This window comes from Typopeltis vanoorti, chromosome 12, assembly GCF_054136105.1.
Source record: "Typopeltis vanoorti isolate ZY-2024b chromosome 12, IOZ_Tvanoo_1.0, whole genome shotgun sequence".
NCBI classification, from domain to species: Eukaryota; Metazoa; Arthropoda; class Arachnida; order Uropygi; family Thelyphonidae; genus Typopeltis; species Typopeltis vanoorti.
In genome coordinates, this window is record NC_143560.1 from 87,734,148 (window position 1) to 87,751,330 (window position 17,183).

The window sequence follows — 17,183 nt, forward strand, 5'->3', positions numbered from 1 at the left end:
TTACTTTAAAGTTTCCTCACCAAGTGTATACTTTGCATCCCATCGTTGCTTACCAAATCTCAAAACCTTACACTTTGCAACATTGAACTGAGAGTGTCCACTTACCTGCCTATTCATGCAGTCTATTCAGGTACCCCTGTAAGGCCATAACATCTGCTTGACTCTGCATTGCTCTCCCCAGGTTTGCATCATCTGCAAACAGCTGCATATCACTAGTTAAACCCATCCCAATATCATTAACATACAAATTGAACAACAATTGCCCCAAAACTGACCACTGCAGAGCACCTAGTGACCTTCCTCTTTTGGGATACTACACCCCTAGATACAACTTTCTGATACCTATCTGACAGCCAGTCACTGATTTAACTCAGGTCTGTTATCCAATCCTATCTATTTCAATTTATTTAACAGTTTGTCGTGTGGCAGTCTATCAAAAGCTTTTACAAAATACAAGTACACCACTGTATATACATTTTCCCCTATCCATGGTATTTGTTATCTTGTTATATTACATAAGTAAGTCTTATAAAACATGATTTCCTTTTAACAAACCCATGCTGATAACCAGGCAGAATACTGCTTTTATCAACCCATTTCTATATCCTACTTCCCACCAATCTCTCCAGTACCTTTCCTACAACTCCAGATATACAGATTGGCCTATAATTTGAAGCCACAGCCTTATCACTACCTTTATGCAGTGGAAAAATTTTACCCTCCTACTCCCTAGGAACCTGTACTGTTGTAAGACTTTTATTAAACAGGCATGCCAGTGCTACTGCCAATTCCCTGGAACATTCCCTTAAGATGTGTGGTATGTCATCAAATCCTATCGTCTTATTGACATCTAGGTTATTTATTTTCTCAAATACTTCCTTCTCACTCACAGTTAAGCCATCTTCTCCTATGTCCTCTACATTTAAGTTTCTTATGATTCCACCATGATAAGGATGAAACATCCTTATAAATTCATCACTGAATACCTCAACAATGTCTTCTGCAGCATTTACCATTAATGATTAGATAAGGAAACCTCTAGAGATTAGTGGTATTTTCAAGTCATTTCAGGCCACCAATAAATGGATTTGTGACCTGAACTGACCCACACTAGATGACAAAAATAATCCACAATCCAAAAGAATTGTACAAAACATCCATAGTTGCAGTGGAATTTTGAATCCACAACTTCTTAATTGGGGAGTGGAGAGCCACTATCCACATATCCATCCAGACTGATAAATAGAAACACATTCAAGGAAAAATAGCCAATTTAAATAATCATTATACCCAAAGAAATTCTGTAATGTATATCATTATCTATTATAATATGATGATCAAAATCATGTACATTCAATTTTATGAAGTCATTTGAATGTGTAATTTGTTTTCACTTCTGGGACACCCCAGTTGGCAAGGTGTATCCATATGTAGTATGAATCTGTTTTTGCCTACCTGATTCTTTAAACCATTTCTGATCTTTGAATCATATAAAATTAGTATACTTCTTAATTGAACATACACATTTGGGGAAAAGCATGTCAAAATCTAAACAAAAATTTATGCTGTCTTGTTATAAATCATATTTATAACAAGACATATTTCTTTTTGAGCAACCACACACGTGATCATATTTTTGTATCATTATATACATGTTGAAGACAAATTTGCACTCTATACCTTGTTTTTCAGCCCTGTGGAGATGTGTAATAATAATAATAGTTTTTTTATATGACATACTTCATTAGTTATATTTATATTATACTTACCACCTCAAAGATCCATGGAGATACTAAGAGCTAAATCAATGCACAAATCATATTTTCCATATTGAAGTGACAATGGTGCACTATTTTCTACTCAGTATACAGAAATATGACTTCTGCATCAATTCAGCTCTTGGCATTGCCACAGAAAACCTCAGTAAAGCTCAAAACATTTCTGGGTAGTAATGTTTCTATAATAATGTACGTCTAGAAAGGGGTGGGGGTGTGCATGCTGTGCATAATTGTGCACTGTGGCAAATGAATGCAAAGTCACCAGCTTCTATATACAGGTAACCAAGTCATGAAGATATTTCACATGCAGACTTTTTTTGTCTGTCTGCAGTTGGGTAAAGTATTGAAACCAAAATATAATTTCTTGTCAAGTGTAATTTACTTTTTAACCAAGCAAAAAAAAAAAATCTTGTTACAATTAGTCACATGTGTAATACTGGAACTGTTAAAACTTAATGCGATATATATTGAAGTATATGAAATGTGTGTATTTATTTAGTTTAACAGTTTGATAATTTCTGTTGCAGAAGTTTTGAGCGAAACCTTCAGACGTATAAAATGCTAACAAGGTTGCGGCCACCAAGGTCAGCAGTTAATGCTGCTAATAAGGTACATTTAAACATTAAGTTTTATATTTTCACCAATGTTTTGATTATTAAGATTGCACTATAGATATATTGGTTTAGAAATGCAAATTATATTTACTGGAATGAAATCTTTTACTGTCACATGTGAAGATTGAAATGGATAAAGTAAAATAATGGTCTTTTCTTAGTATGAAACTTCTAAACTATAGAAGTTTTACAAAATCCAATGTGTCAATGTGCTATAGGCTTACAACCTTTCATGAGTAAGAAAAAAATAATAATAAAAAAGTAATACACTATTAATATATCAAATTAGAATACTTTATGCATACAGAAATTTGTTCATTAATACATAACTGCTTTTTTATTATTGAGGATACTTTGCTACAAATTTCATAAGTATTAACTACAATAGGAAACATGTGAGTATATAATGTGGTGTGTGTGCGTGCATACTTGGTGTTTGCACTACCTAAGGATTGCAACTCTTTGATCTTGAGAGCATTTTGACGGTTCGTGATTTTATCCAGCAATCTTAATGTCTGATACCATTAGAAACATCTTTGGAAGTATAGTCCGATGATATATTTATTTGAATTTATATTGATATACTTTTCAGTAACTTCCTGTCCTAATAAATTTTTGGTGTTTCACATTAAAATCTGGTAAGCAAAATCATCATCATCAAATTCCTGCCATGTACCTTTAAGGGGTGTACAGGATATGATAGTACTACATGAAAAATTTATGTCATTACCAACTTCCTATCTACAATTTTCCTCCAAATCAGTCTGTTACTTGCCAAGACTCCAACATTAACAGATCTTATATTTCTATCATCTAAAGCACTTTGTACCATATCAATCCACCTATATCTTGGTCTTCCTCTGAGTCGTTTTTCTGCCAACCTGGCAGTGAACACTTGTTTTGCTAATCTTTCCTCGCCCATTCTGTTTAAGTGACCATACCACCTGACATTAGCTCTGCTAACACATTCCTGGATGCTGACAGTGTCAAGTTCTTTCCTAATCTCCTCGTTTTTAATATGATATTGCCATTGATACCACCTGTTCATGTCTCTAATCATTCTCAGGAATCTCATATCTGTGGTCTCTAGTCTTTGGTCAAGTGCTTTACTTCTGACCCAGCTCTCGGATTCATGTTAAAACTGGTTTGAACACTGTCTTGTACACAGCTAATTTAGTGTTCCAACTAATTTCTCTCTTATTCCTTATGAATTTATTCAATTGACTTCCTACCAAAGCAGCTTTGTTGATTTTGTTGTCTATTTTTATATTTAATTTACCATCTTCACTAAAAATCGTTCCTAAATAGCTGAAATGTTTTACTTGTTTCACAGGTTCTCCGTACATAACGCAGTTGACACTTTCAACAATTCTGTCTATTTTCATTGTCTTTATCTTTTTATTGCTGACCTTCATATCATAGCTATTATAACTGTTATTCAGTTTAGTCAGGTAATCTTGAAGACTTGTAGTGGATTTATTTAGAAGTATAAAATCGTCTGCATAAAGCAAAGAGCTGATATTAACATCTCCAATTTTTATATCATGTTTAATACCACTTTCCTTCATAATGTGATCCATATAGATATTGAATAACAGAGGAGATAATGTGCATCCTTGTCTGACACTAGATTTAATATTAAACCACCTTCCCGTACTTCCTTCATTTCTAACTGCTTACTTACAACTCAAATAAAGACTAAGTCTTGCTTGATATAATGCCCATTGTCATCATATAACTGTAGCATTTTGAATGGCTTCTCTCTTGGAACCTTGTCATGTGCCTTTTCCAGATCTACAAAGCTTAAATACAGATCTTTGTTGTATTCCCATGATTTCTCAACTATCTGTTGTAAAGTGAAAATATGATCCTGACAGACTCTATTTGGCCTGAATCCAGCTTGTTCTTCACCCAACTTTTCTTCCACAATTCTTCTCAACCATTTTTCAAGTATACTTGCATAAATCTTGCCAAGAACACTTAGTAGGGAAATACCTCAGTAATATTCACATTCAGTTTTATTTCCCTTTTTATATATGGGCACTATTAGAGCTCTACTCCAATCATTGGGAATTTGTTCGTCTGTCCAGGCCTTCTGAACTATGCAGTGCAGCCACTGTAAGATCTTTTATACCACTATACTTCAGCATTTCTGGTCGAATATCATCTACTCCTGCTGCCTTTCCACATTTTAAGCTGTTGATGGCTTTTCTACTTCAAGTAGATATGTATTCCTGACTGTATGTTTTTTATCACTGTGCTATCACTGCTTGTTTCATTTAGCATATTTTCAAAGTAATCACTCCATACTTCTAGGATATCTTTTTCTCCCGTTTTCATGTCACCTTTATTGTCTCTAATTCCTTTTTCAGCATTTTTTCCACCATTTCTAAGCTTCTTCAACAACCCCCAGAATATTTTGCCACCTTCTTGATATTTATTTTCTATGTTCTTGCCAAAGTTCTCCCTTGACTTTTGTTTAGCTAGTTTCACATAGTGTTTAGCTTTCTTACATTTATCTGTGTATTCTCTAAGAGCACAAGCTGACTTATTCACCAGGAACTTTTGATATGCTTTCTTCTTTTCTTTTACTGCCTCTTTAACTTCCTATGTTCACCATGGAGTTCTGATTTTTCTATCCTTGCAGACAACCTCACCACATGCCTCTCTGGCTGAATCAATCAGGGTTTTCTTCAAGGCTTGCCACTGAATCTCCAAAGTTTGATTCCTTGTTCTCAAACTCTTATTTTTTCTTCAATAATCTTTGTGTATTTTAGTCTACAGTTCGCATCTGAGAACTGCTCAACTTTTATTCGCTTTAAAACTTTCTTACATGTTATTCCTTCAATATGAAATTCAGTTTTATCCTGCTCAAGACTGAATAGTGATCAATTCCAATTTCAAATCCTCTGTACACTCTGGTGTCCTGCACCAGGGAGAGAATATCACTAGCAACAATAACATAGTCAATGAGGCTTTTCTTTTTCCTTACCTCTTCTCTCCATGTGAATTTGTGCACATTTTTATGTTGGAACATGGTGTTAGTAATAACCAGTCCATGTCCTGAGCAGAAATCCAACAGGTATTTATCATTATTATTAGCTTTGCTCTTTTCTCCAAATTTTCCTAAAATATTTTTATATGTCTGACAATGATTTTCTACTCTGCTATTTAGATCTCCCCAACAAGGACCAACCTTTTCTTTTTCATTGTGTCAGTTGCTTTCTCTAAAGCCTGAAAGAATTCCTCCTCTTCTACCTTAGTAGAACCTTCTGTGGGACCATAGGCACAAATAAGTCTCATTGTCCAGTTCCTCATTCTGATATTTGCCCACATCACTCTATTAGATTGCCTGCCATTCAAGAAGATTAGCCTCATATTTAGTGTTGAATACTATGACTACACCTTCTTTTCCTTGATTGTCATTGCCTGAATATAACATTTTGTATTTGTTGCTCAGAAAGATCTCACTAGATTTTGTCTTTTTTGTTTTTCAGTCACCCCTATTATGTCGATCTGGTACTTATCTAATTCTTCAGCTAGCTCCATTTCTTTGCCATTCAGGCTTCTTATGTTGATAGTACCGATCTTTAACTCTGGTGATGTTGAGTTGGGGTGTGTTTTCAGATTTGTTCCAGTCGCCGACTTTTCGCTGTTCACCTTGGGTCCCTGGCAAAAAACAACGGGGGCCTTGTTTAACAGGGTGATGCCTCAGCCTTCATGAAATTTTGCCATGTTGTACCATCATTTTTTATTTTGATTTAACCAATAAGAATAAAATTTGGTCGGCTAAATCCCAAATTGCCAGCCCATCCTCGTTCGTTCAATATCCAGGTAGATACCCAACAGGGTGCACCATGAGAAGGTGAGGATCGGACATTAGGTCAGAAGCCCTGGTCGGTTCTTTGCATTCCTTTAAAGGCTATATGGAGATAACTAATAATTAAGGAATTGACAGCGTACACTAGAAATATAAATTAAATAAACTTTAATGTATACCTCCCGATTTTTCGGCAAACGTCACTTTGTCATCTTCTTGGGAACTTATTACAAAGACAAGTGCACACAAGTACTACATAACAGCAAATGAGAACCAAAGCTAGGAAGCTAACGTTTTCCTAGTCCTGATGGTGCCCCCTGGTGGGCTATATTGGTAGTTCTTGGCCTTTGGGCTGAAATTCTTCTGATAAATGTTTCCCAAATTTGGGGCAGTCTCATGCATCCAAATTTGTTGAGATTTGGCATGTTCCTAAGGGCTGAGGCTGATTCCATGAATAGTCTTTCATATTTGAAATTGCTGTGGTGTATTACTGTGGCTTTCTTCCATCTTATTCTGTGGCGAGTATCCAGAGTGTGGTCTGCAAGCCCAGAGTGGCTGTACTTGTGAAATCGGATGTAATCCTTGTGTTCTGAAATTCTGATATTTGCTGTCCTGCCTGTTTGGCCAAAGTAGGACAGTTTACAGCTGCAAGGGACCTGGTATACACCAGGTAGGTCTAGGGGAAGTAGTTGGTCTTTAGTGGAGCGGATAAGGGATGCCAATTTTTTATGTGGTCTGTAACAGGTAGTCAAGTCATGTTTTTTTAAAATTTTGTTGATTTTTTCCGAAGTGCCTCGGATGTAGGGAATAGTGATGGATTTACAGTAATCTTTTTTTGTGAAGGGGAGGGGCTGGTGGGTTGTGGATAACTGGGTTAAGTATTTTTTGGATTCTTTTGGGGGGGGGGTAGCCATTGGCTGAGAAAGTGTCACGGATGTGATTTAGTTCAGTGGTTAGGGCTTGATCATTTGAACAGATTATTTTTGCCCTTTTGAATAGTGTCTTAATAACTCCATATTGTTGTGGGGGGGGGGGGTGATAGGATTGTTGGTGAATGTATCTGCCTGTATGGGTGGGTTTTCTATAAACAGAGAAAACCAAGGCTCCATCAGGTTGGCAGGTGACTAGTGTCTAGGAAGGGGAGGTTATTGTTTTCCTCTTTTTCCAAGGTGAACTTGATTCTAGGGTGTTGGTTGTTTAAGTGTGTTAGGAAGGAGAGGAGTGAATCTGGGCCATGTGGCCAAATAGCAAACACATCATCAACATAGCGGAGCCATATGGTAGGTTTTTGTGGGGCTGAGGTTAAGGCTTTCTCCTCAAAAGTCTCCATAAAGAAGTTAGCCAAGGGTGGGGAAAGTGGTGAACCCATGGCTGTCCCCTCTATCTGTTTGTAGAATTTTTCCTGCCAAACGAAATAGCCTGAGTTCATTGTAAACTGAAATAGGGCTGAGATATCAGGAGGAAATTTAGCTTGGATTAGCTCTAAGGTTTCTTTGAGGGGGACATTCGTGAATAGGGAGGAGACGTCAAAACTGACCATTATGTCATTATGTTGGAGTGTAAGGTTTTCTATACTGGCTTTGAAGTGGGCTGAGTTTTTTTATGTGTGATGGTGTGTTGCCAGTATAATGTGAGAGCACTTTGGCTAAATGCTTGGCTAGTTTGTAAGTGGGGGAAGCAATGCCATCCACTATGGGACATAATGGCACATTTTCTTTATGTATTTTTGGGAGCCCGTATATGCAGGGGGGGGGGGGGTCTAGAGTTATAGGGTTTCAGTCTGTTGGTAATCTCCACAGGCCAAGAAGTGACCTTCTTAAGGAGCCTATGGAGTTTTCTAATTTGAGAGTTGGTGGGATTATATTTAATAGGGAGGTAAGTGGATTGATCTAATAGTAAAGCCTTGAGCTTACCTGTGTAGTCATTAAGATTGAGTACCACAGTGGCGTTCCCCTTATCTGCTTTGGTGATCACTATTTCTTTGTTTCTCTTCAATTCTTGTAATGACTTGTATTCACTAATAGATAAGTTGGATTTCGGAGGCTTTGCTTTTGTGAGAACACAGGCTACATCCAATCTGATATCATTGGCGATGTGGTTTGGCAGGTGGCGAATCCCGCATTCAGTTTGGATCATTAATTCCTCAGCTGGTAATTTCTTAGGAGCAATGGCGAAGTTGTGACCACGTGACAGAGCATTGAGTGCTTCAGGCTTCAAGATAACTGAAGAAAGGTTAACTACAGTGTTGGTTTGTAGTTTAGGTTTGGACGGTGAGTTCTTTATTAATTTATCAAACTTGTTGATATGTCGGCTCCGTATTCGTTCAAATTCTTTATTAGCCGCCGTACACGAGACGTCATGTAGGACTGACCAAAGCTCGTGATTAAGCGTATGTGAAAGCTAATTTTCTAGCGCTAATATAGCTCTGTTTATGTCGGCTAGGGAACCGCGTGTAGCAGTAATTTGCTCCCGAAGTAAAGCCTGGCTCGTCCGGTTGTAGATACGGAATGCTTTCTGAGACGAAGCGGTGTTTAAATTTTACACAGCTGTCAATTCCTTAATTATCATGTATAACCAGCATATAAGCCTCTCAACAAGAATAAGGCTATATGGAGGTCTCCTCTCCGTTATGTAGCTTTGACCCTTAAGCATCCCAGTAAGTAAAATTTATGCTGTAAATACTGTTATCTCTATGTTGACAAATAAAGAAAACATATTTTTAACTTTAATGTAGCCTGATATTTATATATTGCTAAAATTTAATTTTTTTTAAAAAATAATTGTATATGCACATTTCTAAATCAACATAGAAGAATAATTCCTTAGAAGAATATAACTTTGGGCTAAGCAACAAATAGCATAAGGGAGATTTTGGGATGATGGGTGTGTTGCAGTTTATGTATACTAATGCCAGAAGTATTCAGAATGAGTGAGTTTTGAGTATTGGTTAGCTCAACTTAGCCAAAAGTTATAGGCATTAGTGAGACTTGGAATGTCATAGAATGTAGATGACATATATTAGCAAATTAGCACGAGTGCAGGTTGAGTAATTATTATGGAGTATTTCATCTATGGAGGACATAGTGATGAGGACATCAAAGAGGAGGAATGATCACAAGAAAATGGAATTTATAAGAGAAAAAGAAAATGGAATTTATATAGCTGCTTACAGAGCAGCTGTATTATAAAACAAGTGATTATTACAAGGTGGGGAGTAAATAGCAGCTTTCAGCAGCACCTGATATAAGAATGGCTGGAAGAGATTGTTAGTGGTGCATGGAGTAGTCAAGGGGTGTTTGAAAAAAGCAGTATCAGACTGTCTGCCCAGAGTGAGAAGGATAAATCAGGTAGGAGTTAGATGAATGCAATTTCTTAATGATGTTTTTCAAACAAAGAAAACATTATAGAGGGAGTATAAAGAAAAAGGTGATCAGCGTGCCCATGGGCAGTACAAGACAGGCAAAAAAGGTGACCTGTATGTCAAGAAAGACTAAAGGTCATTATGAGAGAAAGCTAACTGATGAGGTCAAAAGAAATCCTAAAGAGTTCTTTTATTATGTCACAAATACTGTACAAGGAAGAATGACTATGAAAGGATGACTTTTAAAAGTGCTGATGGTGGGGAGGTAATAGAAGCAAAACAAAAATTGAATTAATGAGCAATCATTTTACAAGGGTGCACCTTCTAGGTGGTGATATTGCAATGCCGGATGCGCCATTCATTGACTGATGGGAGAATAAAGGTCGAAGAAATGGAGGTGCTTAGGATATCACAGAACCATAATGCAAATTAGACCATAGGGATTAGTTGGCATATTGGCCCATGTATTAGGAAAATGTGCAAGGTGATTATCACTTCCTTTGACTAAGCTGCTTAATTTAAACCTCAGAACTGGGAAGATGTCAAGGAATGGAAAGAAAGCAAAATATTGCATGAAGGAAGCCCCAGGAGTGGTAATTAAAGTATTGGAAAAGTTAAGGTAAAATCCAGCAGTAGATGGGTGGGAATACATTACAATGCTCTGTGGTGGACAGCATGGCTTTGTAAAGGATTGCTCCTGCCTTAGTAAGGTACTAAGATTTTATAATAGTGACAGCAGAATTAGATAAAGAAAATGGCTACACCGTGATACTACTGGAATCTGAAAAAGGTATTTGACAGAATACTGCATGGCAAATCTATTACAAAAGTTGAAACAAATGAGAATGGATATGAAGCTGGTAGCATGGTTTGGGAGGGGTTGCTTACACACCAGATAATAGTATATGATGGAGTGGAATCTAGGAGAATGAGAGTGGCTCAAGGTTCTATAATAAGGCTACTACTCTTTAATTCATATTTTAATTATACAGGGAAAGATTTAAGGAGGATATTCAATTGTTTGCTGATAATGCATAGTAAATGAAGATGATGTATAGATCCTGCAGGATGACTTAAATAGACTAGCACTCTGGGTAAAGGTAAATGGCTGCCAGTTTAATGTGGCCAAGTTTAAGGTGATATACTTTGGGAAAAAGAGATCACAAGCTGTACGTTATATTGATGGAACTTAACTGCAGGAAATTGACGAGGTCAGGAACTTGGGAGTGATTGTGAACATGGATTTGAAATCTAGGGGTATATTGCAAAGGTAGCCAAAATAGCATATCCGATTATATTATTGAAGACGCCTTAACAAGCAAGGGATGATAGACAAGTTATTCCCCCTTTATAAGACTTTAATAAGCCACATCTGGACTACTACTTGCAGTTCTGGCCATCACCAGATTCCGTGGGGGATTGAGAAGTGGTGGAGAGGTGAGTGATAAGAATCGTTTCAGCTCAATGGAATGCTTCATATGAGAATAGATATACAATATATGGGCTTCGAAAACTAGCTGATGACCAAAAAAGAAAAGACATGATAAAATCATATAAGTTATTAAAGGGGTTTTATGGGATTGATGCTGAAAATTTTTTTTTGGTACATGGCAGCAAGAGAGAAAATTAGGGGTCACCTGTGGAAATTATGTAAAATTGTGGTTAGCAAAGGTGTTAGGACTGGATTTTTTCTTTGAGGACGGAATGGGTTGCCAGAGGTAGCCATGAGTTTTAGGAGAGGCATGATAGGCATTGCATGAATAATGACAAGTGTGTTCTGATTCCATGGAGATGCCTGTATAATAATAACTTTGCATTGTTCATAACAAAATTGTGATTTTATTTTAATTTTGTTTTGACTTGACATGCTCATTGTTGAAATTTATACAGTCTGTTATGTAAGGATATTTCAGCTTTGTTACCAATGATAGAAGAAAATATATGCAATATCTCATGTTTGATATATTTGCTTCATTGAATGTGATCATATACCTGTTCTGTATCCTACAGTGGAGTGTGACATACATATATAATGTCATCAAAAATTTTGGCAGCATGATAACCTATAAACAACATTTAGATACTTTGAGGTGTAGATTGCTATGGATGTTGACTGTTTTCATATAGAGAATTTTCTCATTAACTGGATAATTGTGTTCTTATCCTCTAATTATAGGACTCTGTATTTACTTTTTGCAAAGAGAAAGTTTTCAATTTAAATCATGGATGTGCCTTACTAGATTAAGGAAAGTTGCTTGAACATTATTGAATGTATTCATATGGAATAATGGAAGTCATCTTTTCAAGTGTATGGAATATTTGCTACTTCAGGAAAGAATTAAGGATGTTTTAAGGATGGAAAAAAAAAATTCGAATTTTTCATTGATTATTCTATTCATTGGATAAGGTGCATGATCATCAGTTCTTAAAGTAAACAGAGTTTGATTTTTAATCTGTGCAAGAAAAGGAACATTTATGATATTATAAAAGTTCTTCCTACATTACATGACTCATCTATGATCATTTTCAAGAAGTTTTATGGTCAATGATTACCACATTTACTTGTTCTTTATTATGCAATCTTTCCTGCTAATTTTATAGGTTCTATCCCTAAGCCTGTATATTTGGTGTTTCACTATGCTACATAAATGTTTTCTTTTTTTTATGTATGTTCACATGATATATAAACACAAAATATAAAATAAAATTCTATTACAACTATAGTGACCCTTATACTCATTCATACACACATTTATAACCTTAAAACATTGAATCAAATCTTTATATGACATTAAACACCAAATTTCTGCAAAGGCAGGAGCAACAAATTTCCTTGCACACATTCATACAAGAAAACAACTCATATCTGTGTCTTCAACTACTTCCCTGTAAGCTTGTCAGGTTTCTGTTTAAAGCAGACATTAAAAGCAAAAGTAGTATATTTCATAAGCTTCAACTATCTAGTGTTGAATCAGAAAATAACTATTTTGGAATGATCTGTGTTTTTACTTGACATCTGTCAGTTCTGTAAATATAGAAAATAACTTTCTATCCAATCTTCAAACAAAAAAATCACAAAAGTAAAGATACATTAACTTCTCAACAGGAACTTAAATAAGGAATCCACTGAAAATCACCATTTGTTCTTTATACTTATTTCTTTATTTCTTAAGGAATCATTTACAACTCTCCCCCTCCCTTTTTTTTTTCATTCCATTTTAAGTTGTCTCTCTTTCCTTCTCTCTCTCTATATTCTGTTGTGTCCATCAGCTGTTTCTTTCATACACAGTGGAGCATATACTGCATTCTTTGATTTGCAACATTTTTACAATTTTATCATTTTAACAATATTTGTACACAACTTGAATTTTAAATAAACTAACAGTAAACAAAATCATGTAGAGATATCTAAATAATTTTATGTAAAGATATTTAAATATGTTTATATGATTTTGAAAAGTAGCTCAGATAGTTTCAACAGTAACCTTTGGTTGTGAAAAATCTGAGTGTTTGAATGTGAAGAACCTATATCAGGGTTTTCATTTGAAGGCTAGGTAGCCATTTTTATATGATGGTGATGACATGTTTCTTTTCCCCATATAATTTGATTTTTCATTCTGCTTAAATAGGAAACTGGCTAGAAGAACACATGCAATATATAGACATAATACAATATGGGGATAAAGATTAACCGTCATATTTCATTTTGAATGCTTGCATGGTATACCATGTTGGTCTACATGTGAGTGTAAAATAGGATCAAGGAATAATTGTTCCATGTGATTCTCCAAACTGGGTAAGATTTTTTTTTTTCTAATTATTTAAGTTTGTGACAATTAAAAGGAGGAGTGGAAAAGTGTAATTAATTTTCTCTTAGATGGAGTGAACAGAAATTATCTAAAAGATGATTGAAATTTTTTTTTCTTCAAAGGAACTCATTTGATTCATCTTCTAGCATTGACTTCCTATATTATATTATTATTGTTGCACCCTCCATGGAGTCAGCAGACTCGCTGTGGGAGGTTCATTCACCTGGCAACATACTTATCACACTGAATCTTAAAATCCTTAACACTCCTTATATTAACAATACATTCTGGTAATGTGTTACATTCACTGACAATTCTCCATGTAAAACATCTATTCCTCACACCCCTCTTCACTACACTCTTACATAACTTACAGGGATGACTTCTGGTTTTTCCCCCTCTCACCTTCTTCTCTTTTTATAAATTTATCTAAATACTGAAATTTAGTGTTGAATACTTATATTTAGTATTCAACACTAAATATGAGGCTAATCTTCTTGAATTGCAGGCAATCTCAAGTAGAGTATTCAATGTGGGCAAATGCGGAACTGGACAATGAGACTTATTTGTACCTATGGTCCCACAGAAGGTTCTACTAAGGTAGAAGAGGAGGAATTCTTTCAGACTTTAGAGAAAGAAACTGACACAATGAAAAAGAAAAAGTTGGTCCTTGTTGGGGATCTAAATAGCAGAGTAGAAAATCATTGTCAGACATACAAAAATATTTTGGGAAAATTTGGAGAAAAGAGCAAAGCTAATAATAATGATAAATACCTGTTGGATTTCTGCTCAGGACATGGACTGGTTATTACTAACACCATGTTCCAACATAGAAATGTGCACAAATTCACATGGAGAGAATAGGTAAGGAATAAGAAAAGTCTCATTGACTATGTTATCGTTGATAGTGATGTTCTCTCCCTGATGCAGGACACCAAAGTGTACGGAGGATTTGAAATTGGAAGTGATCACTATTCAGTCTTGAGCAGGATAAAACTGAATTTCATATTGAAGGAATAACATGTAAGAAAGTTTTAAAGCGAATAAAAGTTGAGCAGTTCTCAGATGTGAACTGTAGACTAAAATACACAAAGATTATTGAAGAAAAAATAAAAGAGTTTGAGAACAGGAACCAAACCTTGGAGATTCAGTGGCAAGCCTTGAAGAAAACCCTGATTGATTCAGCCAGAGAGGCATGTGGTGAGGTTGTCTGCAAGGATAGAAAAATCAGAACTCCATGGTGGACATAGGAAGTTAAAGAGCTAGTGAAAGAAAAGAAGAAAGCATATCGAAAGTTCCTGGTGAATAAGTCAGCTTGTGCTCTTAGAGAATACAGAGACAAATGTAAGAAAGTGAAACACTGTGTAAAACTAGCTAAACAAAAGTCATGGGAGGACTTTGGCAAGAACATAGAAAATAAATATCAAGAAGGTGGTAAGATATTCTGGAGGTTGTTGAAGAAGAAATGGAGGAAAGAGTGCTGTAAAAGGAGTTAGAGATGATAAAGGTGACACAAAAACAGAGGAAAAAGATATCCTTGAAGTATGGAGTAATTACTTCAGAAAATTGCTAAATGAAACAAGCAGTGATTGAAAAGAATAACATGTAAGAAAGTTTTAATGCAAATAAAAGTTGAGCAGCTCTCAAATGCGAACTGTAGACTAAAATACACAAAGATTATTAAAGAAAAAATGAAAGAGTTTGAGAACAGCAACCAAACCTTGGAGATTAAGTAGCAAGTCTTGAAGAAAACACTGATTGATTGTGGTAAAAGACACAGTGGTAAAAAGCATTCAGCAGTCATATAGTCAGGAATACATATCCATACTTGAAGTAGAAAAGTCATCAAAGGCTTGAAATGTGGAAAGGCAGCAGGAGTAGATGATATTCGACCAGAAATACTGAAGAATGGTGGTATAAAAGTCTTACAGTGGCTGCACCGCATAGTTCAGAAAGTCTGGACAAAGGGACAAATTCCCAATGATTGGAGTAGCACTCTCATAGTACCCATATATAAAAAGGGAAATAAAACTGAATGTGAGAATTACAGAGGTATTTCCCTACTGAGTGTTCCTGGAAAGATTTATGCAAGTTTACTTGAGAATTGGTTGAGAAGAATTGTGGAAGAAAAGCTTGGTGAAGAACAAGCTGGATTCAGGCCAAATAGAGGCTGTCAGGATCAGATCCTCACTTTACGACAAATAGTCGAGAAAGCATGGGAATATAACAAAGATCTTTATTTAAGTTTTGTCGATCTGGAAAAGGTATGACAAGGGAGAAGCTATTCAATACGCTACAGTTATATGGTGTCAATGGGGCATTATATCAAGCAATACTTAGTCTTTATTTGAGTTGTAAGTCAGCAGTTAAAATTGAAGGAAGTACAGGAAGATGGTTTAATGTTAAATCTGGTGTGAGATAAGAATGTACATTATCCCATCTATTATTCATTATCTATATGGATCACATTATGAAGGAAAGTGGTATTAAACTTGATATCACAATTGGAGATGTTAATGTGAGCTCTTTGTTTTATGCGGATGAAGTTATACTTCTAAATAAATCTGCTACAATTCTGCAAGATTCCCTGACTAAATTGAATAACTGTTGTAATAGGTATGGTATGAAGATCAGCAATAAAGAGACAAAGACAATGAAAATAGGCAGAATTGTTGAAAGTGTCAACTGCATTGTGAATGGAGAACCTATGGAACAAGTAAAACGTTTCACCTACTTAGGCACAATTTTTAGTGAAGATGGTAAATTAAATATGGAAATAGACAAGAGAATTAACAAAGCTGGTATGGTAGGAAGTCAATTGAATAAATTCATGTGGAATAAGAGAGAAATTAGTCGGGACACTAAATTAGCTGTATACAAGACAGCATTCAAACCAGTTTTAACTTATGGATCTGAGAGCTGTGTCAGAAGTAAAGCACTTGACCAGAGACTAGAGACCACAGATATGAGAATCCTGAGAAAGATTAGAGGTGTGAACAGATGGCATCAATAGCAATATCATATTAAAAACTAGGATATTAGGAAAGAACTTGACATTGTCAGCATCCAGGAATGCATTAGCAGAGCTAATCTCAGGTGGTATGGTTATTTTAACAGAATGCGAGTGGAAAGATTTGCAAAACAATTGTTCTCTGCCAGGTTGGCAGAAAATGACCCAGCAAAAGACCAAGATATAGGTGGATTCATACGTTACAAAGTGCCTTAGATGACAGAAATATAAGATCTGATGATATTGGGGTCTTGACTAGTAACATACTGATCTGGAGGAAAATTGTAGATAGGAAGTTAGTAATGATGTAAATTTTTCATGTAGTGCTATTATATCCTATACACCCCTTAAGGGTACATGGCAGGAATTTGATGATGATGGTAATGAAATCCTCTAACTTAAATGTCTCATCATATCTCCTCTCTTCCTCATATCCACAAAACTATGTAATCCACATCTCTTCAACCTCTCTCTCCACAGTTAGCATTCCAAAGCCCTGATATTGTCTTAGTCACTTGCCTCTGGACCCTCTCTAATATCTCCACGTCACACTGAAAACCAGGTGACCAGATTTGAGCACAGTAGCCCAAATGTAGTTTGACCAGTGCTTTATACAGTGGCACAACCACTTTCTTATCCCTTTATGTCAGAGCATTTCTTATCATACCAGTACTACAATGTGCAGCCTTTGCAACACTAGCAATATGCCCTAGATATAAACCTCGGTCTACTGTCAACTATCTCTCCCAGATCTTTAATATCATTCACTTACTGCAGTACATCATGATTGA

At 35.8% G+C, this 17,183-nt stretch overlaps 1 protein-coding gene across 3 annotated transcripts in view; it reads left to right on the plus strand.

Moving 5' to 3' along the window:
- LOC150100974 (ATP-dependent 6-phosphofructokinase-like) overlaps nucleotides 1-17,183 on the plus strand; it is a 308,202-nt gene that overhangs the window by 150,087 nt on the left and 140,932 nt on the right. For all 3 annotated transcript variants that reach the window (XM_090401413.1, XM_090401415.1, XM_090401414.1), the window contains exon 11: nucleotides 2,306-2,387. In XM_090401413.1, coding sequence (XP_090257539.1) covers nucleotides 2,306-2,387 — 82 coding nt within the window. The remainder of the gene's footprint in view (nucleotides 1-2,305; nucleotides 2,388-17,183) is intronic.